Here is a 25449-nt window from a genome sequence, read left to right as displayed (position 1 = left end):
AGACAAAATAATCAGTTAAAGGACAGCTCTCTTGCTATCAATTGTTCTGCCCTAAGATTGGAAACACTTAAATATTTCCCGCGAAAATTGTTTGTGACAAAATTATAGTACAGTAAAACAGTATTTTAAATAATAGGCTATAGTGAAAATATTACAGGCTGCGGTCTTAATTTTTTAATACACGGCAAGAGAAGGTGAAATGTCGCATATGTATGTAAAAGCGTTACTGATGAATTGAATAAAAACTTACTTATATGTGCAGTTCGGGTGATAGTAAAGAATCCTTCCCCTAGCCCTATGCCCCTATACCACCCGACGTAACCGGCTCAGCGCAGTCAGCGGTAAAGTAACCACCAAACCCTAACTATAAACCGCTTTCCACCAACCTAAACTCTAACATCACACGTTTTATTATATTTTAAATTTAAGGGAGCAGTAATAAAGGGTTACTATAGCATATAGAAGTCGCTCCATTCAATTACATTTTGACCACTTCCATTTGCATGACACAAATTTGATGGTGCCTTAATACCCATTGAAAATATATGTATACAATATTTTGTTATGAAGTGCATGTGTTGGCTTGCAGGATTCCCAATTATTTTAGGTTTGTTATGTTTATTCCCACTTGAACGATCATGGTTTTACAAAACACTGGTAAACTAACGAAGAACAGGTAAATTATATCTATTATTAACTATCAGATGTGATACACAACTACCCCCTACTGATCCATTAACAGCTTATATAACAATTGTCATGTTTCAATCTCACACTTTATTTAATACAGTGAAGGACTTTCTGAAAGTGCAGCCAAGCGTTTGGAACAAGCTCAATTGAATGAAGTCTTGGATGAAAAGTACGGATATGAAAAGTTGAAACAACCATGTCAGAAACTTGGATGGTTGATCAATTTATCTGCGGTAAGTTGCTTTAAGCACGTCTTAAACTATTTAAGATCATGACCGATGGCACACTTTGTATCTAAGAGTGTTAAAAAACATTACATTTAAAAACTTGTATGCTATACACCGCATGCACAAAACTAAATTATTGTTTTGAAGGTTTCACACCAAACAGTTTAAGAGAAAAGTAATTGATGAAGCGATTTGGATGATGATTCAGATTTCTGAAGAATAAAAATTTAACTCTTTATGTTTTTTTTTATGTTTCCACAGGCTGATTGTCTTGATGAAAATAAACGCATGGTTAGCGCTGTTGATTATTATTTCTTGCAAGATGATGGGAAACGGTTCAAGGTCTGTTACATTGTTTTGTCTTAGCTAATGGTTGTAGACGATAAGGTACAACCTATTTCAAAGCTCGATTTATTTACAATGAACTTAGCGAATGATTGGAGCAACTCTGCGAAATGAATTAATTAAGGAAACACACAATAAACGAAATAACAGTACGCTACAAGCATTAAACGCACGACTGATGAATTCGTGGTTGCATCACACCACATGGCATTCACGGGCGAACAATGCCGTGTGTGACGTAGCGCGTGTGTGACGTATTCACGTATAAAGACGATATTCGTCTAGGTTGAAAAATAATTTAACTGTATGGTTTAGTAGACATAACTGGTAAATTACATGACATTTAGTTGCCAGATCAATCCTACCTGACGGCATCTGTCAATATCAATTACATAAATTTTTAGTTGTATTTTACGTTGTGGTTTAAAAGTACTGTTTAATTTAGTTAAACATTTTGAAAATTGCTGATTGGTTTAATTAGAATTTATAAATGTAACTTTTAATTAAATGATTAAAACCTTCATGGCAGCTCACATGTTATTATATTATATGTCTGTGGGGTATCTTAAAATATTTTGGGAATTTAATAATAATTTTTAACAGAAATGAACGAATGAATTTCTTTTATTTATCTTTGCTGACGCCTGGCAGCACAGTAAAAGTCATTACATTAAGGGGGTTCCATTTCCTTCACCCTGTGCCTGCTTCCAATTTACCACATGTGTAACTGTTGCAGTAATTGTTTTATGTTTTAATGTATGGATCACGCTAAGAATTTAAACAACCCATAATGTACCATAATTTAATAATTTATACATTTCCAGGTAACACTTCCGTACAACCCATATTTCTATCTTGCCGTAAAAAAGGGAACAGAACAGGAAACATTGTCGTATTTGAAGAAAAAATTTTCAAGGATTCATACGATTGAAGTTGTCAAAAAAGAAGACTTAGATTTGGTGAGTTTAAGTTTATGTTTAATTTGTTCAGTTCTAGTTTGGTTCAAATATTTTACACAGCAAAAATATTCAAATGAGTTATCATAGTTTTACTTCAGTAATGCTTTTCTGAACTTTTAGTTTGAGCTTTCACGAATTTTATCATTTATATATTTCAGCACAATCACTTGGTTGGTTTGAAACGAACGTATCTTAAATTATCTTTCTACCATGTTGATGATATGACAAGTGTGAGACAAGCTGTTCATAGATCAGTGAGGAAAAACAAAGAAAGAGAAAAAGATTCCTCAGTGTATAGCAATATGTTTAGCAGGTATATATATCTAAATAAATCTGTATCAATAATTTTAACTGTTCCACTAAAACAAATTTATTTCATAGCTGTTGCTCCAACCAGACCTAATGCGCTTCCCAATAATGAAGTATCTTGAAAAAACAGTAAAATATACAACAACTTCTCTAATAAATATACCATAATTTCAATAACTATGCGCAACAAACCTTATCCAGTACTATGACGCCATCATATACTGTAAGTGATATTGTGACATAGCTAGGTGTGTTGCCTCACAATCGACGATATGGCTTGCCCAAATAAAAGCAAATTTGATTATGAAGCTGTTCGTTGCGTCAGAGCTCAGAACTGCACAAATACATAAATGACATATTCATATCATATATATATATAATTATACGTTAATATGAAACGAATTGTTATGCAGCCATGAAAGTAATTAAATTCTGTCCACTGGCTTTTCTAATAATTCTGCCGATGTCGGCACTTTTTACCACGCTGCACATGCAAAACTATTTTATATAAGTTACTACTAATTAACGAAAGCTTTGCGCTACACATTAAATAAACCTTCCAGGGTACAATTTTACTTACTTTTTTAGTTGTAAGAACATAAAATATATTTTGAATTATATCTTGCAGTGAACTTGGCGGCCAATCTGAACAGTCGTACGGCTCATCCAGTAAAACACAAGAACAATTAGATAATTTAGTTGACATACGAGAATACGACGTGCCGTACCATGTTCGTGTAGGGATTAATTTGAAAATTCACGTTGGTCTGTGGTATAAGGTTCAGTATCGAGGGAATTCCTTGCCACCCATCATCACACATAGACCAGATTTGTTGGAAAGACCGGTTAGTCCGTACTTCCTACTTTGTAATAACTAATTGTATTTTCTATTAAATTAGATTCATATTACATATAAACTGTTACTGTGTTACAAATTCAATATTAGTCTTTAGCTTTGCCATAGTAACGTATTAATAATTGCATTTGAGATTTAAAAGTATTGTGTCATTATTTATGATGTCATATCTTTGTTGGTTATCTGGTAATAACAAGCCTTAAAATTTGATTTTTCATAAATTTGAGGTCATATGGTATAAAAAGAAATATTATTGACTTTGTACTAACATTTTAACATGACTTGGTCACATAAATTTGCAACTTCTCATTAGGATCCTGTGGTGCTTGCATATGACATAGAAACAACAAAACTTCCACTCAAGTTCCCAGATGCTGAAACTGACAATATTATTATGATATCATACATGATAGATGGACATGGATATCTTATATGCAACAGGTATATATATATATTATATCGGAAAACTTTACAATATTTTTTTGCTTTATTAATACATGTATATTTTGTTCACGAGAAGCCAAATAATAGGCAACCCTTCTTTGAAACCTGGCTTTCTGTTTACCTACTATTTCGTATAAATTCTGATGTCACAGATTACTTCCAAGCGCCAAGCATAATTTTTAATCGCTTTCTTTAGACTTTTGACTCTATCACTGACTGACAACTCCAATATTATAGACTGGTCAAAACTAATTTGTATCACCATTTTTCTATTTTAATAATATATATTGTAACTTTGCAGTTTTTGGAATAATTGTCATTGATGCGGGTGGAAAAATGCCCCTGAGTATTAGTTTATATTTTAAAATTGTTTTTAATTATCAGAGATATTGTGTCGATGGATGTTGAAGATTTTGAATTTACTCCAAAACCTGAATTCGAAGGAAGGTTCACTGTGTTTAATGAGAAAGATGAGGTATACATGACTTAACCTATGGCTCCCAATCCTTAATTAAATCGCAAAAGCCCCCCTTTTTATTGTTTGAGCTGTATCATTTATTTGTAACATGTAGGCAAACCAAAATTGTTTGAAATGGGAAATTTAATAAACTTTGCTTTTACTTAATGCAAATAATTGCCCAACATTTGGCTAAAAAATGTTAAGACGGTTCTTTTTTATACTTAAAGGAATACTTTAAGACAGTTTCAAAGTTAATTTTACTTTTTCTATCCAGCTAAGCACAATCAACCGATTCTTTGACCATGTGCTTGAAGTGAAACCTCATGTGTTCGTAACTTACAATGGAGATTTCTTTGACTGGCCGTTTGTAGAATCCCGAGCACGAATACTTGGGCTTGACATGTTGAGAGAAATCGGTTTCAGCAAAGATTCTCAAGGAGAATATAAAAGTAGACAAGCCTCACACATGGATGCTTACAAGTAAGATGTTAATATGTCAGAACACACAAAGAATACGTCTGCTAAATAAAGGAGTTCAAATGTATATAAAACAGAATGAAGTTTTTTGACAATTTTTCTAAGAAAGTATTAAATTGTGTAGGAATTTTGACAGATAATAGATTTGTTTGTAATCATTGTTCATATCGATCACTAGGTGGGTGAAGAGAGACTCTTACCTTCCAGTTGGAAGTCAAAACTTAAAAGCTGCAGCAAAAGCTAAACTTCGATATGATCCTGTTGAGCTAGATCCGGAGGAAATATGCAGGTCATCATAATATTGTGTCCTGTTATATATCTGTTGTATTTATATATGCTTACTGTTAGGTTATAACGTATTGCTTTTTCTCTTTTTATTTATCACACACGGTGTATTTATACAACTCTTGCCCAACTATCTAGTGCTAATGCAAGTGTCTTCCTGTACACCAGATGCACATCATATGTTGTATCTACTATCTATACTTTACATATCATAGGCTTACCTTATTATATTGTATGCAGAATGCAAATAATATTATAAATAAAGAAACCGATCAAGTTTGCAATAAATTATATTTTCATATTTCTATTCGTTTTTGAAATCTTCATTCATGGAAGATTTATTATAAAATCAATTTTATAATGACATCATCACAATAATTAAAATATGATTTTGAAGGTAAAGGTTAAACCATTTTTTTCACTACTTCCAGACTAGCAAGTGAGGAACCACAGACACTTGCTAATTATTCAGTGTCAGATGCAGTTGCCACATACTATCTCTACATGAAATATGTTCATCCATTTATATTTGCACTTTGTACAATTATTCCTATGGAACCTGACAGTGTGTTAAGGAAAGGCTCAGGTACTTACTTGGTTTTATGGCAGTACATTCCATTTTTATTAATGTTTTTTATTTAAACAAATTTCTGCTGGGTGGTACAAATAACACATTTGGTCAAATTTGTTGAGTAATTTGATTTTGTTTTGATTTTTTCTGTATGACTGACAATTTTGACAACCAATTAGTGGCCACTGGATTAGAGTAATGTCCTTATGTGTTTTGCTCAAGCACACATGTGAGATGTAACATGTCCATAGTAGCGATTACTAGCTAATGAACTAGGCCAGCATCACCTGTCTTTGAAGCTCTAACCATATCTACTGCATACTAAACTATACTCTCATTATTACTTTGCTACAATTATTCTTTACCAGGAACATTATGTGAAGCACTACTGATGGTTCAAGCATTTCATGCTAATATTGTGTTTCCCAACAAACAAGAAACTGTATATAACAAACTTACAAACGATGGACATTTGCTTGATTCAGAAACCTATGTTGGTGGTCATGTGGAAGCATTAGAATGTGGTTGGTGACTTTTGGCTGTTTGTATATCAGGACATTCTGGATGTGTTAGCAGCACACCCATGTTTTAAAGATATTTTATAAATTACCAACACATGTTGAAACATTTTAAATAAAATATTATTAATTAGTCTTGCAGCAAACTAACCATATTTCACAGCACCCAGTTTCAGAAACCCTTGTCTATATTGTTTTGTTGTTTGTATAAGTTAAAAAATTATAATTTATTTTAAATATTGTTCATTAATATGATTGTTAATAAATGTTTAAATTAAGAAATGATAAGTCTGCAAATTTCTAATAGTTGTGCCCCTCAATAACATAATTAATTTTCTGACATATTTATACAAATATGGTATCCATCCAATCAGGAGTTTTTCGTGCCGATATTTCATCGAGTTTTCGTGGTGATCCAACCGCATATCAAGATCTCCACGATCAAGTTGAAAGAACAATCAAATTCTGCATTGAAACTGAGGAGAAAATCCCTCTTGAGGAAGTTGTTAACATGGATGAGGTCTGACTTCTGAGTTGTTTAGGTTACTTACATCACAATAAAATTATATATTTTATAAAAATTTATTATCAGCATGCATTGATGGAGGTGCATAAAATATTAATTTCCGTCAAAGAGAAGTCTTTTATATAACTTGACTTGTATTTTTTCTTTCACCAACCACCCACAATGGTGATTCCATCATAATTCATGTCATTATCCAGAATTTATTATTTTTTAATTGATATAAGAAATATTACCTGTTAACTTTTAATAATGTCAAGTAAGCAGTTATTACCGCTTCAACCATTAGATTTATGTTAACCATTTTTCTGGTTATCCAGCTAGATTCATAAAAAAAAATTTTCAACAAGAGATATTCGATAAATTATTATGTTTTAAACTTACAGGTTTGCAAAGATATCAAACAGAAGTTGCTTTCACTTCGTGACAATCCTATACGATCAGAAAACCCTGTGATCTACCATCTTGATGTTGGTGCAATGTATCCAAACATTATATTAACAAACAGATTACAACCATCAGCCATGGTAAATGAGACCACGTGTGCTGCGTGTGATTTCAATAAACCAGGTAAGTTTCAACCGTAAGATTTCTCAAAGTGTATACTGTGTGTCATAAAGTTAACAATAATTTTCGAAAAGTTTTTCCATATATTTTGCGTAAAAGTTTAGCAAAGTGTTTAATTAAAGGATCAACCTGCCAACGAACCATGAATTGGATGTGGAGGGGGGAGTATCTTCCCGCATCCAAGAACGAGTTTCATCGGATCCAGCAACAGTTAGAGAACGAACGAGTTCCGGATCCCAACATACCAGGAAAACAAGTTCCTTACCAAGAAGTATCAAAGGAAGAACAAGCAAACCTGGCTAAGAGCAGGCTTCAGGTAAGAGCTGTCATTTGATTATGTAGTCATGAATTGGTTTTGGTTTAAGTTAATTGAAGACGTCTTAAAGCACATACGCTGTAGATGGGAATTGTGCCCATTTCTCTTATACATAAACAACAAACTCAGTTGGCATTCAATATGCTCAATAATCTGTTCACTCTCATAGCTTATAATAACTTCGAACCATGGAACATTTATATACATTACAACAATTACCTGACACAGGATACACAAAGATAAACTGTGACTTTACAACCCCATATTTTGCTGGAGTATCTAGAATAGATGGTTCAATTACGCCCCACAATTGTGCGGTAATTGTCTAGAAAGGTTGGAAAGAATGACGCAGAACCTACATGCATTAAATATATGTACAAATATAAATATATGTATATATATAAATGAAGACTAAAGTAACATAATTGTGGAGCATAAATTTAAAGCAAGTGACTTCAAAATTAAAAAAAAAAAATTAAATTGTACTTGTGTATTTGAAAATCCATTTTGTTGTTTTATGAAATGCAATTTTTGTGGATTGTGACTTTATTGGCCGACTCATACTCGCAAGTGTCATGTAAGATGTATTAGATTGGTTCAATTTAAATTGTTTGTTTCATTTTAGGCTTATTGTCGTCGTGCTTACAAGAAAACTAAAGTCAAAAGATTAGAGGAAAAATACACTACAGTGTGTCAGAGAGAAAACTCATTCTATGTTGACACTGTTCGTATGTTTCGTGATAGGAGGTTAGTGATACAATATATATTCAATATAGACATCATATTGATGGTGGATTTTTACATTAAACATAATTACTCAACCTAAAAATTTCACTTTTTGATTAATGTTATAACTTACCACCATAGACTTCAAGTGGCAAAGTTTGCTGACCAAGCCAAAAATTGTTCTGCACTGTAGTATTAAGTATATACGAGGGTGGGGGAAGATGAGACAGCTTTTCAATCTATTTTCATGTCCCATTTAGTAGTTAACCAAGAACTTCAAAGAATCATAAACGGCATCCTTACGACTTCCATAGATTGTAGTGAGTTAATGTATTAAAATTTATTATATGAGATATATATCAACCCAGATATGAATTCAAAGCTTCTTTGAAACGTGCGAAAAAGCAAGTTGCTGCTGCCATGGAAACTGGAGATGCTACAGAAGTTAAGAAAGCTAAGGGACTTGAAGTTTTGTACGATTCCCTGCAACTTGCGCACAAATGTATTTTAAACTCCTTTTATGGTTATGTAATGAGGCGTGGGGCTCGTTGGTATTCAATGGAAATGGCCGGCATTGTATGTTTTACTGGTGCAAAGATTATACAAGATGCAAGGAAACTTATTGATAAGATTGGTGAGTCTATCACTGTAAACTTACAGTATACCATTCAAGGCTGCAACTTTAAATAAAACAATTCATGGATGACAAAATAGTATGTAGTTGGTGTTTACGTTCTCAACGACATTGGGCATGAAATTTTGTTTTTCCCAGCTAATATTTCTGCTACCTTGGAACAAAACTGAATTACTTACACACTCCATTTTTGAAATTAAAATAAACCTGGACTACAAGCAAGAAAAAAATGCAGCTAAACTGAACTGTTTAGAGTTATTAAATTGTGATGTAATGATAATAATATTTGTCATTAAAGTGGCGTGTAATGATATAAAGCATTCAGTTAAAGTTTTAAAAAATAGAAAAAAAAACAACAAAAATAATGATAACTTTAACTTGTCCAACCAAAAAACATAATATTGTTAAATAACAAAAATAACTAAGGGTTTGTGGCTTATGGTTGCTCACCAAATAGGTTAATTTTAAATTGTTAAAGAATTAATAATATCAAGACGAATTTAAACTTGATGTCCAACCAGGTCGACCACTGGAGCTTGACACGGATGGTATCTGGTGTATTTTGCCTTCAAGCTTCCCTGAGAATTACACAATAGAAACTACCAATGCTAAGAAACCTGAAGTAACAATCTCGTATCCCGGTGCAATACTCAATGTAATGGTTAAGGTAAGATATCTTTATTATAATAATAATACAACATTACAACCCCTGCTAGCAAAATGGTTAAAGTAATAGCTTTGTAATCGGAATGTAAGTAAAAATATTTAATTTTTTTAGAGCAAGTTATTCACGAATGTGTTGGTTGTGCTGAAGCAGGATTTTTTAACTAACAATTTGTTGTCTAAATATTACAATATGAGAAAATGAACTCGTGTAACTGAACCATCTAGTTTAAACAACATTTCAATGAAAAAGAAAATATTAAACAAAATTAGCATAAGTTTATTTAACTCTTTTTTTTACCACAATAAAGATCATGTTAATCAAAAACAACAAAGAAACTGAAATTAAAAGCAAAACAAAAAATGATAAAACACAAAAGATAAAAATGTATGGAAAGTATTAAAAATTGTTAAACCCGACATTCAATAAACTTACAGTAAGCTACAATTGGTTAAATAAAACCAAATAAGATGCGTTTGGAAGAAGTATGCACGGAGGTATAGCTATTTTGATAATATAAAGTGATCAATTCAAAGTCACCTTTTTTTAAAATAAAGACACAAAAGTTTGATCCACCATGTTATTTTAGGATAACTTTACAAACCATCAATATGAAGAACTGACCGAGCCATCCACACTTACTTATGAAAGAAGAAGCGAAAATTCAATATTTTTTGAAGTGGATGGGCCTTACCTTGGCATGGTACTTCCTGCTGCAAAAGAGGAAGGGAAAAGTTTAAAGAAGAGATATGCCGTGTTTAATTTTGATGGATCTCTTGCTGAGTTAAAAGGGCAAGTGTAATTGTTTCCATGGCAATTAGAAGCGAAGTAGCCAACACTTCAAGAAATTTGAGTTTAAAGTCAACACACAAGTATCTAAGCTCTTAACACCCAACCAACTGTTTATATTCGTTCAAGCAATCTATGCAATGTGTTTGCTTGTTGTTACTGTACACAGTATTATAAACCTGGATATTATACTGTGTGCAAGAAAACACTGTTAGCTTTCTTGTTCTAATGAAAATTCCTTATAAGATTTTGCTGAAATAGCAGTTTCTGAAAGAAATATGTAAATCTAATAAAATAAAACTGTCAAATTTTTTAGGTTCGAAGTTAAGCGTCGAGGTGAGTTGCAACTTATAAAGATCTTTCAATCTTCTGTGTTTGGTGAGTTCTTGAAGGGGAAAACACTTGAAGAAGTTTACCAAGCCATTGCTAAAGTTGCTGATTATTGGTTGGATGTCCTTTATAGTAAGGTTGGTGTTGTATGTGTGTAATTTATTACTGTAAAGATGTGAAACCAAAGGGTAAAACAAAAAATCCCTTGACGTTTTGACAATTGTATTAATTTTGTCATTGGAGAGTACGTTTCTCATGCACCTTATATGTATGGCTGCTGACGTTTGTGCAGATTTATAACTTTCAAGGCATCAAATGTGAGTTACGGTATATCAGTGTGCCACTTGAATGTAACCACCATTTGTGTGCTTTGAACTCTAAACTTCCGCCACAACTGTCCTCACATTCAAATGGACCATATTAATAACAGGCAGGCAACATGCCAGATTCCGAGTTGTTTGAGTTGATCACTGAGAATCGTTCAATGTCACGCAAACTTGAAGATTATGGAACTCAAAAATCAACATCAATCAGCACAGCTAAGAGGTTTGTGAAGTTTATGCTAGTGTGGTGTGCGTGGTATGCTGTGAGTGTTATTTGTAATATAGTCTGCACATTAATATGGTGTGTATTGTTGTGTGGTGAAGTAGTGAAGTAATGTTTAGCATATTTTATTTAAATTCCTTTGTTTTTATATCTATGTACATAATTTTATCATAAATGATTCATATTTTAAGATACATTTTTAAAAAGCTGTGTTTGTTTTATTAGACTAGCGGAGTTTCTTGGTGACCAGATGGTCAAAGACGCCGGGTTATCGTGTCGATTTATTATCTCACACAAACCAGAGGGGGCACCGGTCACTGAGCGTGCAATTCCTATGGCCATATTTCAGGTGAAAGATAAAGTTATGCATGTTAACTTATAGGATTTATTAAAAGCCGTTTAATTAATGTCCTTTCTTAAGTTTGGAAGATATCTTTTTATTTATTTTCTATTTTCTGTTCTTTGGGGGGTCTCATTTTTAGAGCCTTACCTGTTTAATAAATTTTTGTAATTTTTTGCATGTAAGCATGGCAAAAAACAGGCAACTTTTTCTTTAGAACCACAAATAAATAAGTTTCTACTTGTAAATGGTTTTATTTAGCTTTGTTTATAAAATTATTTGAAATAGAAGTGTGACCCACTAATGCAGTTCAGCCTAAGTGACAATATTTGTATTTTCTATAGTCGGAAGACAGCATTAAACGTCATTATTTAAGAAAATGGACAAAACAAGGAAATATGACGGACTTCGATATCCGAGCAATATTAGATTGGAATTATTATATTGAAAGATTGGGAAGTGCCGTTCAGAAAATCATTACTTTACCTGCAGCATTACAAGTGGGTTCATTTTATGTTGTATTCTTATATGAAATATGTGACGATTTAATGTTTTAGCTACATGGTAATTTTTTTATTTTATTTGGATGTGGTCAAACAGCAAAGCTATCCAAGAAAAGTGAAGTCTGGAGGAAGACCCATATCATTGCAATGTTTTCACAAAAAAATCTCAAATGTATTAAAACTAATTTATAGTTTAAATGTACTGATAACATGTTATTTAGTTTCGATATGGTATTATTTTGTCAGAAAAAGTAGCGCTGCATAGACATTAAAACAGCATAGATTTGGAGTCTGAGAATAAAGTTTTTTAAAAACAATTTTTTTATTTTCAGGGAATTACAAACCCAGTCCCAAGAATAAAACATCCAGATTGGCTGCACAAGAAACTAATGGAGAAGAATGATGTTTACAAACAGAAGAGGATTACCGACATGTTTCAAGTGTGTACGAAAAAACGGCCACTGGATGGTAGTAGTGAGGAAGAAGGTGAATATAATGTTTCTATGGTTCTATCTTGTAATATGTAGTTTAATTATTTTTATTAACTCTTTATTTTCACGAACTAAGAGTTATAACATGGTTATTTTCATATATAATTGAATAGTTGATGCTGCACATGAGCCAAATATAAATGCAGCCTTGTATGATTGTGTTTTTTTGTTTATAGTTGAAAAATGACCAATCCATCACTGACCACTGTGTTAGCATGTGCCTTATTTAAGGACAGACATACCATATGCCAGCAAATCAAGTGGAAGTATTTTGTAAAACAACTGCACATTCAATAATGTCCATACACCATACTGATAAATAACTTGTCTTCATTGAAGTAACTTGAATAAATAACTTGTCATCATTATATTATGCTATTAATCACCCCAAAGAATCACAAAACATACAGTACCAGTACCACCATGGCTTATGATATTTTGTTGATATAATTTTCCTAATTATAATGTTGATCAGATGTTGTTGTTGATATTGAAAACATTGGTTCAACATCAACACGCGATCCTCTTCTACCATCTGTTACAAAGAGAAGGAAGAAAGATTCAATTGAACCAGTTGAGGTTGGTATGCAAAATATGCATGTTTAGCAAGTGATGATCATATAATGTTATATATTTGTATTAAGTATATCATTATCCTTTGAGTATTGGTGAACACATACAGGGGAAATGGAAAGTAGACCATCATTTCTCACAACCAACATTTTTCGAAAAAACCTACAATTTCACAAGGCATAAAATGACTAAAATGTTGGGGTTTTAAATTTGTCAACCGCAGTCTTTATTCACCCTTTGTTTGTTTGTATTGTCTTGAATATATATCTTCTTATATGTATATTGTTTACTTTTTGCTTTATTGTTTGTGTGTAAAATGTAGTTTGGGAATTCGTTAAGTTAAGGGTTGTGTCATAAATATTTTTGTTAAGAATTCTATGTACAAATGTTATCAATCATTAAAAATATGAATAAAGTTGTTTTTAATTTATTTTTTTTTGAGATATGAAGATCAAAATATCTGCAAACTGCAATGCTAACATAGAATTACAACAACTGTAAAGTCATATACTCTAACTAACTTGGGTCTTTTTATTTTATGTTATATGAAAACCTCAGTCCGCTAGGTAAGACAAAATTGTTATTACAACAATGTTGATTGTGTTTATCACAGAATGATGTAGGTGATTGGAAATCAATCCTTGGTTCTCCTCCACCAATCAGTGACCTCTTCACGGGGTTAAGAGGTCAACGAGATGAATGGTTGAATTTTCATTACAAAAAATGGGAATTACAGAAAAAACAAAGAAAAGGAAATAAAAATATTACTAAAACAAGAACAGGTTTGGGTTTGTTCTATTATTCGTCTTCTATTAAACAAGATTCAAAAAATATTTCGTACTATTTTTAAACCGAATAGTTTGAAAAAAGTCCCGGTTTGGTGGCAAGTTTAAATTAAAAGTTATGTTAAAAATGTAAAAAAATTATTTGTTTGTCAATAATGTGCATTCGATTGCTGTAAATAAAATCAGCTGATAAAAATAATGCATAGAATCTTACTACTGTATACAATATTTATTTAATTAAGTTACTCTTTTTTTTAATAATATTCGAAGGGGGGGTTCCGGACTCCTGTGACCCCCCTCTATACGCCCCTGACTCTCCCTGAAATTTGGGTGTTTGCCTTCATGCGGGTAAAAGTAAAAAGTTGGTGAAAGAGATGTTACAGGCGTATCAAAGGTGTAATTATTTGAGTTTAAATAAAATGAACCGCAGGCAAAGGTTTGGATCGATTCATCCACCAACAAACACACAGTATATTGAACTCAAGATGGCAGGTGCTGCAAGCTGTTGAAACGGAAACACCTGGTTTGTTTAAAATATTTGCTCTTATTGGATCGGAACTTCACACGCTAAAAGTAAGAGAATTGTTTTTTAAAACTTTGCTTCATAACCTAACAGCTAAAAATGTTTAATTTGGTTAAGTCACTAACGACAATACTACTGTCACAGTAGTTCACACAGCATTTTTACTGATATTTAAAAACTACTGTTATTTAATTCTTATTAAAAGTAAAGTGCACTTATGGTTGCCTCAGCCTTGCTTCTAACTTGTACCTAATAGTTGGTTTAGTTAACTTTGTAATTGTTTGTTTTTAAAGTTCAAGTTCCTGTGGCTTTCAACAGTGGGTATTTAACGAAACATTAATCCTTAGTTGCTTGCCTTTTATTAATATATATAAAATTTTTGCATTGTTACATCATCAACCACTATACACAGGTGTACGTGCCGCGAATATTTTATGTCAATCAGAAATCAAAGAAGGAACCGGGTAACAAAGATGTTCCGTGGAGGAAAGTGTTTCGATTGTTACCGAGGTAACAATTGTTTATTACGTTTATTATAAAACATTAATAATTTGGGATGTATTGCAAAATGTTGTCTCGCAATGTGCTATTGTACAGTATATAAGATTTAACACTGAATAATTAAGAATATAACAACTCATATTTGCTCCAGGTCAGCGCAAGTGTTAAACTTATATGAATATCGAATGACTGAAGAACAATATCAACAACATATTTGTGAGATCAGAAGTGAATTGATGAGTCCCGATATAGTTGGTGTATATGAGATGCATGTACCACTTATATACAGATTGTTAGGTGATTATGGATGCATGTGGAAAGTATCAAGATTGGTGAGTATTAATTCTATGTAAATTTTATAAAAGGAAATTATAGAAATTTTTGTACATTCACCTGGTGATCACTTTAGTTATAACATATCCAATGGGTTATTATAAACCAGTCACACATATCAGCTTCCAAATATAACATAGCCTGGGCACTCCTAACCAGAATACATGCTATATTCATATACCAAATGCTCACATTCAAGTTACAGCAAGAGTGTATTAAAAATGGTGTATTCAATATTAATAAGTATTCATGCCTTTATGCTCACTGTCATCTCACTAAGAGTCCACCACAAAACATCTATACTTAACTACATTTATTTTATTACAATTAATACTCGAATATAACAAGATTATTACAGGCATCACGTAGTTTGTCAACTATGGACACCGATACTTTCGATCACGATCAATTTGAACTTCAACAACTTGCTTCAAATTCATATCTTGATGAAGGGACTCTTAAACAAATTTATATTTATCATCAAATTATAGGTAAGTTGTTAGAATTCAAATAAATAGGTATTGTTTTAGGTATATACTTATTGTATCTGTGTTTCTCAAACTATGTGTCGTTAAATTCTCACCAATTTAAATATTTAATGAAACAAGTTTTGAAAACATTGATATGCACCAAACAAATCCACATGATGGAGCAGTTACAGAAGATCTTTCACCAAGCATTTATTTAAGCACTGAAGATGTTTCACTTCTTTCTTAAACAATAATAATACTTATTTCTATTTATTATTCCAGGCAACAAACAAATTATGGGAATCTTCATCAGCTCAACTCACAAAGCTGTGGTTTATATCTTGGATAGTGTTCGAGCAAACAGATTGCCAAACTTACAAGCTTTGTTTAAGTAAGTTTGGACTTGATAGATATATAAAGAAGTTTTGAGTATCTGACATCAATAGACACATTGTTAGCATGTTGATTTAAGCTGAATCATGACTGGAGGAAAACCGGATAAAAGTTGAAGATTGCTACCATTGTGCAAGTTTGTGTCCCTGGCCAAGACACTAAATTATCATTGCTTCAACCCAGCGGTCATTATTGAGTTACCTAAAATAACACAGTAGGTATAGGGAAATTACATGTTTTTTGGTAAATTACAGAAAAAACTTGGGCCTAAAAACAAATTTAAAGGTTAAAAAGTGTTAAAATCATGTGTTATTTGTTTTCTGTATCAAAAAAAGTCAAAAATAGAATTAGAAGCAGTTGATTTGTGACATTTTAGTCATTTAATGCGGCTAAATTTCTATATTTTTTTAAAAAAATGTTTGGTAAGGTAAATAGAAGCTGTTTTACACCTTCCCACAAAAGAAAAACACAAACAAAACCTAACAAGTTCGTTTAAACCCATTGCCAAAGTCACTACTTTTGCTCTATTTTGGACACACAAAGTTGGACCACTCAGTGTTTATACGACTCTGAATGCAACACGCATATTAATGTGTTGATGGAGTATTGAACATAAACTTAATTATGTTCATTCATTCATAGATATAACTTTTTTTTCAAGGAACAAACGAACAAAGCTTTTATCCCAAGATGATGTGAATGAGGACGTTCTGCCTCATCCTGATTATCAGTTTGAAGCAAGAGTTGATGTTGATGTGAAGCAGTTGTATCGCAACATGCAGGTTAGTCTGGTGATATTAGTGATTTTTATGGGTTGTGGAACAAGTCGAACAACATACGAAAACCTTTTTTTATTTAAAGAGTAGATACTGATAGCAAATTAAAGCTGTTTTAATTCCGAATTCCATTTTATATGTGTGAGTTCCACAATGGGATTTAGGCCAAAATTGTCTATTACCCCATGAGGTGCAAATAGGTAATACTCTTATAATTCTGTCATGGATTTTATTAAACATTATGCAATAGTAAGTGATTTTTACTTCTAGATTGTATAGCAAATGTCCCAAAATTTCTTATTTAATTTAATTTATAGTAGTATCAATATACCAAATCCAACACATCAGAAAAAACTTTGACAGTGTTTATATTGAGCAATATACTTATGTGCTCTATTCTTATAATAGCTAAACGACACAGGAAAGTGTGCAAAATTCAACTCTCTTTCTACACTTTCAGAAAAAAAAACAATGAACTCTGTATAGATACGTGTTGTATCGCTCAAAATATTAATATATCAACTATTAATGTATCACCTTATAAATTCATGTTTCCACCAGAGATATTTATCAACGTACAAAGATGAAAGAAGAGGACCAACCATGATCATCTATCAATCAACTTCAAGTGTAAAGAAAATCAAATCGAAGTTACCAATTCTACATGACTTTCCAATAATTCACATTCATAATAATAATGCTGATCAATTTAATGATGAACTTACTTGGCAAAAGGTTGGAAATTATTTCAATATTTAATGTAAAAGCACTTTTTGAAGGAGATTTATTTTTTGCTATTTTTTGTGTAGTGTAAACTTGCTTAATCCAGTGATTACGCGAGGTGTATCTGGAAGAACGCCAGTCACTAACAACCTACCTTATGTAAACAATCAAGTATAAAATACCTTTTTTGGTTGTACATCTGGCTGTAAACACATTTTTTATCATAATTAACCTCTTACACATAATTTCCATGGTTTTAGCACTTTAGTATAGTAGGATGGGGGAAGTTGGGACACATTTTAACTCTATTTTCTCGTCCAATGTGGAAGTAAACAAGGAACTTTTGAAGAATTGTAAAACTATATGCTCAAGACTCCCATAGACCAATGTTAACTGTTTAAAACACGATCAGGATATTCGGATATTATGCGCCGAAGGTGTCCCATCTTTCCCCATCCTACTATATAAATATCCTAATCCTATATTAACCAATCTAATTGAAAAGTTTAAACAAGCATACACATTCTCAGGATGCATCGAACATAATGGTTGACCACTTCCTTGAATCCAAGTTAATATTTCCGCGATTACTTTCATTCTCCAAATATTTTCACATTCCCGTTGCCAACTTTCCATCTCCGCTTGGAACTTTTGTGACAGACCTGTTATGCGCAAGGTTTGTTCATTGTTGTATGTATTTCATCGACCAGATAGTTTGCTGTTCCGTGTCCTTTATATGTCCATTCTTTCATTGTCTGTTTATGCTGTGTTCTCCAGTGTGTCAATACCCATGGTATCAATGATTATGTCCTCGGTTTAATTGTCTCTGTTATAAGTATTTCTAATTTTACACAGCTTTAGGAATTTTTTTTATTATAAAGAAAATTATAAATTTTTAAATTAATTCTGGCATAATGTTGGGATGAAGAGTATTATTCAACCGAAACAAATACAAAACAAAATAAATTCGTATATTTGTTTGTTTTGATTTTCACTCCTCAGGCATCTTCGAAAACACAACCACGTATTATGGTGTTCAACAGGTGACCAACCTGATGTTGGTGGAATGGAAACTGAGGATAAACGAATAGGTTAGTGGTTGTGCAATTTATGTAAAGTAATCAACTACACTTTTATTTATTTTTACATGGCTTTTCATTTTTATTTTTCGAAGAAATTTGAAAAATATTTACAATTTTTTTGTTTTAAATATATTTTAAATTTTTTGTTATTTATTTTTAGGAATGAATCAGAGAAGAAATGCTTCGATTGAAATCAACAATAGTGGTTTTTATCAAACAGTTTGTATTCAACTTGATATTTCATCATTGGCCGTCAACACAGTCTTACAATCACACAATATTAATGATACTGAAGGTATGTGTCTATGTAACTGCTTGTTGCAAAATCAATCAACAACCTAGATTAGTGCCTTTTCCTTCCCCAATCTTTTGTAACGTGAAAAATCTTTATTAAAACGTACTGAAAATGCAATCAAAAATAAATACTCAAAAAGAAACAAATGAGTAAAAAAAAAAAACATACCTTTAATTTTGCACCTATGCAAATGACGCCATATTAGCTATTATTAAAAATGAGCAAAAACTCCCAAGCAAAGGGGTGTCCTATAAAGAAACCATGATAAACTTGATAAATATGTAAACAATTTTAGTCTGCTTTTAATTCTTTTTATTTATAACCAAGAGTTGTAACTTGTAATACTACTGCTTTAAGTTCATGTTAATTTCTAAATAAATAAGCCACTGGCATACTTTGGTTGCTTTAACTTATATAAAAGCAATCGATACAGAATACACACCACACACAGAACTACTTGCTGTATTCACCATATATATGTTTTATGTTATGCGTGTTTATTAGTTTAATGTTTTCAGTCATACCCTTCCATTTAATAATAAATCGATTGTTAAAGGAGCTTCTAGCGGGGTTTGTTTCGAAGGCGATCTTGTAAGTTCAAGCAACTCAGCGATGGTGTGTTTGGCAAATTACGATGAAACTGTTTTATGTTCAAGCACTTTCAGGTAACAACACGCTATAATACACAGTAGTTGTGTTCACCTGTGGTAAAAGTACAAATTTATTACTTGTATGATTAATAGTTATGTAGGATGATTTTCCTTATGCTTATAATGTGTCTCAGAGGATAATAATTGTTTTTCTGATTTTTAACTGAAATATATTATTTACATTCATTAAAACTGCCAAGCTAAATGGAATGGGATGTTAAAATGTTGGTATGAAAAATAACCTTGCAGAAAACATGCTTTAGATTTATATTTTGTAATATATGTTCTTGTTTAACTGCTAACATAGTTAGAGTTTACTAGACTTACTCTATGATGGAATATAATTGCTACTTCCTATGCTTGAGGTTCTGCACAAAGCAAAACTCCAATGTGTTCTGTTTAACAATAATATTTAATAACAATAAAAAAGATAAAGATTGTTTGGTACAAAGTATTGCTTTTTACCAAATCAAACATTGATCATCAAACACATTATAATGCTGTTCTTCTTAACCAATGTTAATATATGTAACATATTAACATTGTTCTTAACCATTAAAATTTGGTCAAAAATTGAATGGGTTGACTTAAATAGTGGTTTGAAACAGTTCTTTTGAGTAACTGTAAAGGTTAAATCGTTTAACCTACACAAAAGTTTAAAAGATAAATCTAGTTTCTAAAAATTGAGTCGCACAATCTTTGTTATTTGTTCATGATTAATATTTGGGTTGGTGGACTATGTTGTTAGGAAAGCACTTTCACTTAACAGTGTTTATGTTAACCTCAGAATCCTCAAGTCCATGATATTAGGTTGGTTGCGAGATGTTTCCGTACATAAGAACCACCTAGCTGATAATCAACTACAAAACTTTCACCAGTGGGTGACAGACAAGAGCTCGTTATTTTACGATCCTTCGATTCATAAATCGTTGCAAATGATGATGAAAAAGTTGATTCTTCGAGTAAATTAACTTTTTAACGTCTAATTCTACTAATTATTATCCAGTAAATTATTATCTTAAGTTTAGATAAAGTTGGTTCCATTAGTAGTTTTTTCATAACCTAATTCATTAGAATCAAGCAAATTAGTTGTCTTAACCTAAGTTAACTTTGCTATCTAGTAAATTATTATCTTTATTACTAACAAATAATCTTTATTATTAACAAATAGATATCTAATTTTGAAGAATGGTTTGTAAAGTTTACTTTGTAATGATTGTTTAACAAATTACCTTTTCTGCTATTACTACAAGTACAAGGCGAATAGATTTTTAGGAAATTGATGTTTGTGCACCAAAGATTAATTCATTAAAACTTGTTGCTTAAATTTCTGGTAACTGGTTTTCTGCTTATATAGCAAGTTTTTATAACAAATAGTTTCTATGATTAATTAACAAAGTAATATATAAATTATTCAAGTAGTATAAACCTTGGTGTGAAGCGAAAAACCTGTTTATATTTTTATTTAATTAATATGAATTATAATTACATAGATAGTCATTTTTGTTAAGATACCTTCAATATTGGTAGCTTCTGTAATAACTTTAAAGTTTATATATAACTTGTTTTTGATCATCCAGTTATTATCTGAGTTGAAAAGATTAGGTTCGACGATTATTTTCGCAAACTTTTCCTCCATCGTTCTCTGCACGAAGAAACAAAATGTGGAAGACACGTTATCTTACATGGAATATATCAGCAACTCCATTGTTTCCAAAGATATTTTCCATTCAATGGTGCTCACTGTTAGAAAGGTACAGATATAAAATTACTTCAATAATAAAAAGTTTTGATATGTTAAATTGATTAACATGTTAACATTTGTTTATAATTTAATATGCTAATAATGTTCAGGGCCGTAAATTCCGCTTTAAAGCTCCCTTTAAAGTAAAATACAACCTTTTTTGAAGCTTAATGCTTAGATTTTAAGACCATTTCTGATATTCCTAAATTTTAACAAATATTTTTTAAATTTTAAGCACAGATTTAGTAATATAAATTAAATTTATTTTTTAGCGAAAACAGGTTTTCTACCGTAACCTATAGCTATTCCCACAATGTATTATAAAATCTGTAGCAGAACATCCAGCTTTCAACTGTACAGGTGAATATGAGGGCTTGCATACATATTAACATTAACTTGTTCCTATAGTGCTGGAAACATTTATTGTGGATGGACAACGCTAATTATGGTGGCATGAAGGTTGTTTTGAACCACACAAGTAAGTTTATTGTGATGTCATAATAAGGTATATAGTAACCTTTTATGATGATAATGCAGACCAAGTTAATTCGGATTCAATCACGAACAAATTAGCACCAACTGGTGACGTAATGGCTGAAATGAATTTTGTGTTGGGTCAATATTTACCTTCGCGTGCAGAAGTGCAACAAAACTTTGAAGCTGTTATTGCTGGTTAGTATCTTTGTCCTATTCATACAATTTATGCCTGCTTAAGATTTACAAATTAGTAAGCTTTTTAGTTTTCTGCACAAATAAGAATTTTGACATGTATAAGTAACTAGGAATTGGAGCAATTTCCATTGGGTGTCCCGCCTGTACAGCAGTTTCAACGGGTCCACATAACAAAAGAGTTTTTTTACTGAATTTGAATTAATATTTTACCTAGATTAAAGTTCAGTACATGATAAATTGCATTGTATTGTTCAAGTATAATACTTGAACAATGTTCCAAAACTAAAGTCTGGTTTAGACTGCAGGTGATGAACTGTCCGGCAATTACAAGCGTAGGTTTGTTAAATGTGATATTCACAACTACCTTACAATGTTTTTCTTTTACTGTGACTTGCCTTATTTATTTTAAAGAGCGACAATTTAGTAAAAATATTCCAGAGTGTCCTCCATGCAAAAGTTTTTAAACTGTTGTACTGACCACGGGACAATGATACAGGACTCATATTTATTCATATTTACCCTCAGGTTACATATCTCTGGTTTACAACGAATATGTTAAAGAAAAATCGGGTAGAGAACCGGATTCTACACCCGTATTACCCCGTGGAAATACCCAAACCCAGTTATCGGAAAGTATAAATGTTGAAGATTCAAATAAACCACATATTGTGACTTTCTCACAACAATTAATCAATAAAGATGTGATGGAACAAATGTTCAGGTGAATGTTTCACACTTTTATATTGCTTCTACTGTGGATGTGTTAACCCAATGGCCACTAATGGGTTTTCCATAATGTCAGTTATACAGAACTACAAAAACAATGACAAGGTTAACCGGACCAAATGTTTGAAACAGAACAATTATGCTATTACTTTAAATTCCCAGGGCATTTTTTTTTATTGGGAGTGTGCTGTAGTGATAATAAATAAAGATATTTATTCACGCAATTGCTAAATTATTTTTTTTCCTAAAATGTTCCTTTTTGTGCCTTTGAAAGTAAACTTTATTTAAATATTAAACAACAGCTTTATCAACTAACTACAACATTAAATAACATATTCTCCCACAGGACTTCAACCACAACCCTCAGAAAACTAAGCAGCAACGATGCAAATATATTGTCATCTATGTTTCCACGGTTACCAGGTAGTCAACTTCAACTCAACAACCCAACGTTAGAGTTGGTCAAATCTATCTGTCATGTCTTGTCACTGGATGAGAATGTTACAGCACAGGTGATAATATTTCTTATTATTATTGTAATTTGCTAAAGGTAAATTTACCCAAGCAACATACAAAAGTGATAGGTCAAATTACTTTGTTGAATAAAAGTATTTGCATTGGAGTTTCTGCAATTTGTTCCTGCTTTAACAATGTTGTCAATAGCAGCAAGAAACTGCATTTGTTTGTTAAAATATAACTGATACAAAAATACCATTTCAAGACACTTTTTGTTGCAATATCATTAATTATTATTTTCAAACTTTAATAAATTAGTGTTTGACTGTAAGGCCTGAGTTGGATCCTAAACAATCCAAAAAAAAAGTTTTTTTTTGTGATATTGTTATTTTTTGTCCAACTTTTCTACAGTATATATTAAACTTGAAATGAAATATGTTTCATGAACAGGTTGAAAGTTTACGACGAAACTTGTTACGGTTGATTGGTGTTGGTGAGTTTGCGCCATCAGCTGATTGGATAGATCCGTGTGCCTCGTACATTATTGGTCACATGACCTGCTCGTCGTGTGCGTTAAACCATGACCTTGATGTATGCCGACACGCTGTTACTGTGAATGGGACGTGGTATGTTTGCCATATTTAAAATGGTAGTGCCAACAATTTTCTTGAAATCTCTTAAATGTCAAAATGTTTGAATAAATTTTGAATAAAACAAACTAAAAATCTTTGGATCTGTTGATGGTTCAACAAGTATTTAAAACTTACATATTTTGTTATTAATTACCCAAAACTTTGTAGCACATCTGAGTCTGTTTCATGGCAACATCAAAATTTGGAAACGAAACTGGAGACTTTAATGTTTAACCATGGACAAATATCCTAAATATGAAACTCAAAAGCAAGCATAATATTACTTGACGTGTATGTTTCCTTAGTAAGTGGCTATGTAGAGGATGTCGTCATCCGTATGATGAAAAATGGATCGAACAACAACTTGTTGAAGACGTTCAGCGTAAAATGGTTGAATATAATTTACAAGATATCGTTTGCAAAAAGTGTAAGTTGGTCAATCAATCAAATATGAACAGAAGATGTGAATGTGCAGGTCAGTCTATGTTTTGTATTGTAGGGTTATATGATTGGTGCTAAGATGCAGAAATTGTTTGTAGGTATTAGTTGTAAACATCATTCATGTAACTTGAATTTGAACGTAAGTTATATTAATCAATATGGCAATCTAGCGTAAAGGAAGACCATTATCATGAGTTTATTTTCAGGTGAATTTCAACTCACGAATCACTCATCTTCTTTCAAAGAAACTTTAAAAATATTTCGAAACATTGCCAGTTTTGCTAAGTTAGATTACCTCAATAAAAATATTGACTGGATTACTTCTGCTATTTAAGCTTTCTTCTTAATAATTGTAAATGAATTTAAGTTTGTGAATGTAGTCAACAATATCATTTTACCAATGTATTTTTATCGTACTTTAGAAAGTTGTTTATTTGGGCGGCAAATCTTGACATGTGGAATATATACGAACATATTTTTTACGAATTTTTTCTTGTTTATGTTTGGTTAGTTTTGTGTAAAAAATCATTACATTACACTTGAATAAATGTAACTTGCTTTTTTCTTGCTCAGCGGGCCGTAGCACAGTTGGTTATCGCGTATGCCTTTACCCCAGAGGTAATGATCCTGCTCCAACCCAGTGGTCACTAATGGGTTGTCCAATTTGTCGGCCACACATAAAACTTCCTGAAAAAATAATCACCGACAAAGTACCATCCTTTGTAACTCAGAAGCTGGCACGAGGCATATACAGAACTCTGGTGTTTTAACGACTATCGTTTTCCGGCCACGCGAGGATAAAGTAAGTTACACATTTATAACACGGGAGTTCTGTTTCATACACCTCGTACCCGTTGGCAAGCTACTACAAATATAACGTTGTAAGCAATTTATTTGCGTTTGGCTGACAATTAGGAGATTTAAACAACTCATTTAGCGACCACTGGGTTAAGCAATGTTCGTTAAGTGTCTCGCCCTGGGACGCATACGCCCACAATGGTACCAGCGACGGACCTTGAACTCGTAACCTCAGTGCAAAAGGCAGACGCGGTTACCACTGTGTTTTGGCGCTGGACTAATCTTTGTTTTGTTAAATATATCTGG

General features: G+C 32.0%; 1 protein-coding gene across 1 annotated transcript; it reads left to right on the top strand.

Annotated features, from left to right (window-relative positions):
- The first annotated feature begins 555 nt into the window (after nucleotides 1–555).
- Nucleotides 556–24906, top strand: LOC100175840 (DNA polymerase epsilon catalytic subunit A-like). Its single transcript, XM_009860411.3, has 46 exons — nucleotides 556–676; nucleotides 791–923; nucleotides 1179–1259; nucleotides 2087–2221; nucleotides 2380–2534; nucleotides 3159–3375; nucleotides 3700–3827; nucleotides 4215–4305; nucleotides 4565–4770; nucleotides 4946–5056; nucleotides 5484–5638; nucleotides 5992–6147; nucleotides 6516–6661; nucleotides 7051–7234; nucleotides 7354–7547; nucleotides 8173–8294; nucleotides 8642–8907; nucleotides 9429–9574; nucleotides 10161–10363; nucleotides 10677–10827; nucleotides 11121–11236; nucleotides 11462–11585; nucleotides 11921–12076; nucleotides 12412–12565; nucleotides 13046–13149; nucleotides 13757–13925; nucleotides 14359–14501; nucleotides 14864–14961; nucleotides 15104–15284; nucleotides 15644–15776; nucleotides 16038–16146; nucleotides 16810–16930; nucleotides 17486–17659; nucleotides 18178–18323; nucleotides 18650–18738; nucleotides 18890–19024; nucleotides 19581–19689; nucleotides 20462–20636; nucleotides 21255–21428; nucleotides 21827–21896; nucleotides 21956–22090; nucleotides 22616–22811; nucleotides 23163–23328; nucleotides 23723–23898; nucleotides 24210–24379; nucleotides 24552–24906. The coding sequence occupies exons 1-46, from the start codon at nucleotides 639–641 to the stop codon at nucleotides 24677–24679; spliced, it is 6669 nt and encodes a 2222-aa protein (XP_009858713.1). The 5' UTR covers nucleotides 556–638; the 3' UTR covers nucleotides 24680–24906.
- Nucleotides 24907–25449: the final 543 nt, after the last annotated feature.

Source organism: Ciona intestinalis, chromosome 5, assembly GCF_000224145.3.
Source record: "Ciona intestinalis chromosome 5, KH, whole genome shotgun sequence".
Lineage (NCBI taxonomy): Eukaryota > Metazoa > Chordata > Ascidiacea > Phlebobranchia > Cionidae > Ciona > Ciona intestinalis.
This window is presented reverse-complemented; position numbering and strand designations above follow the sequence as displayed.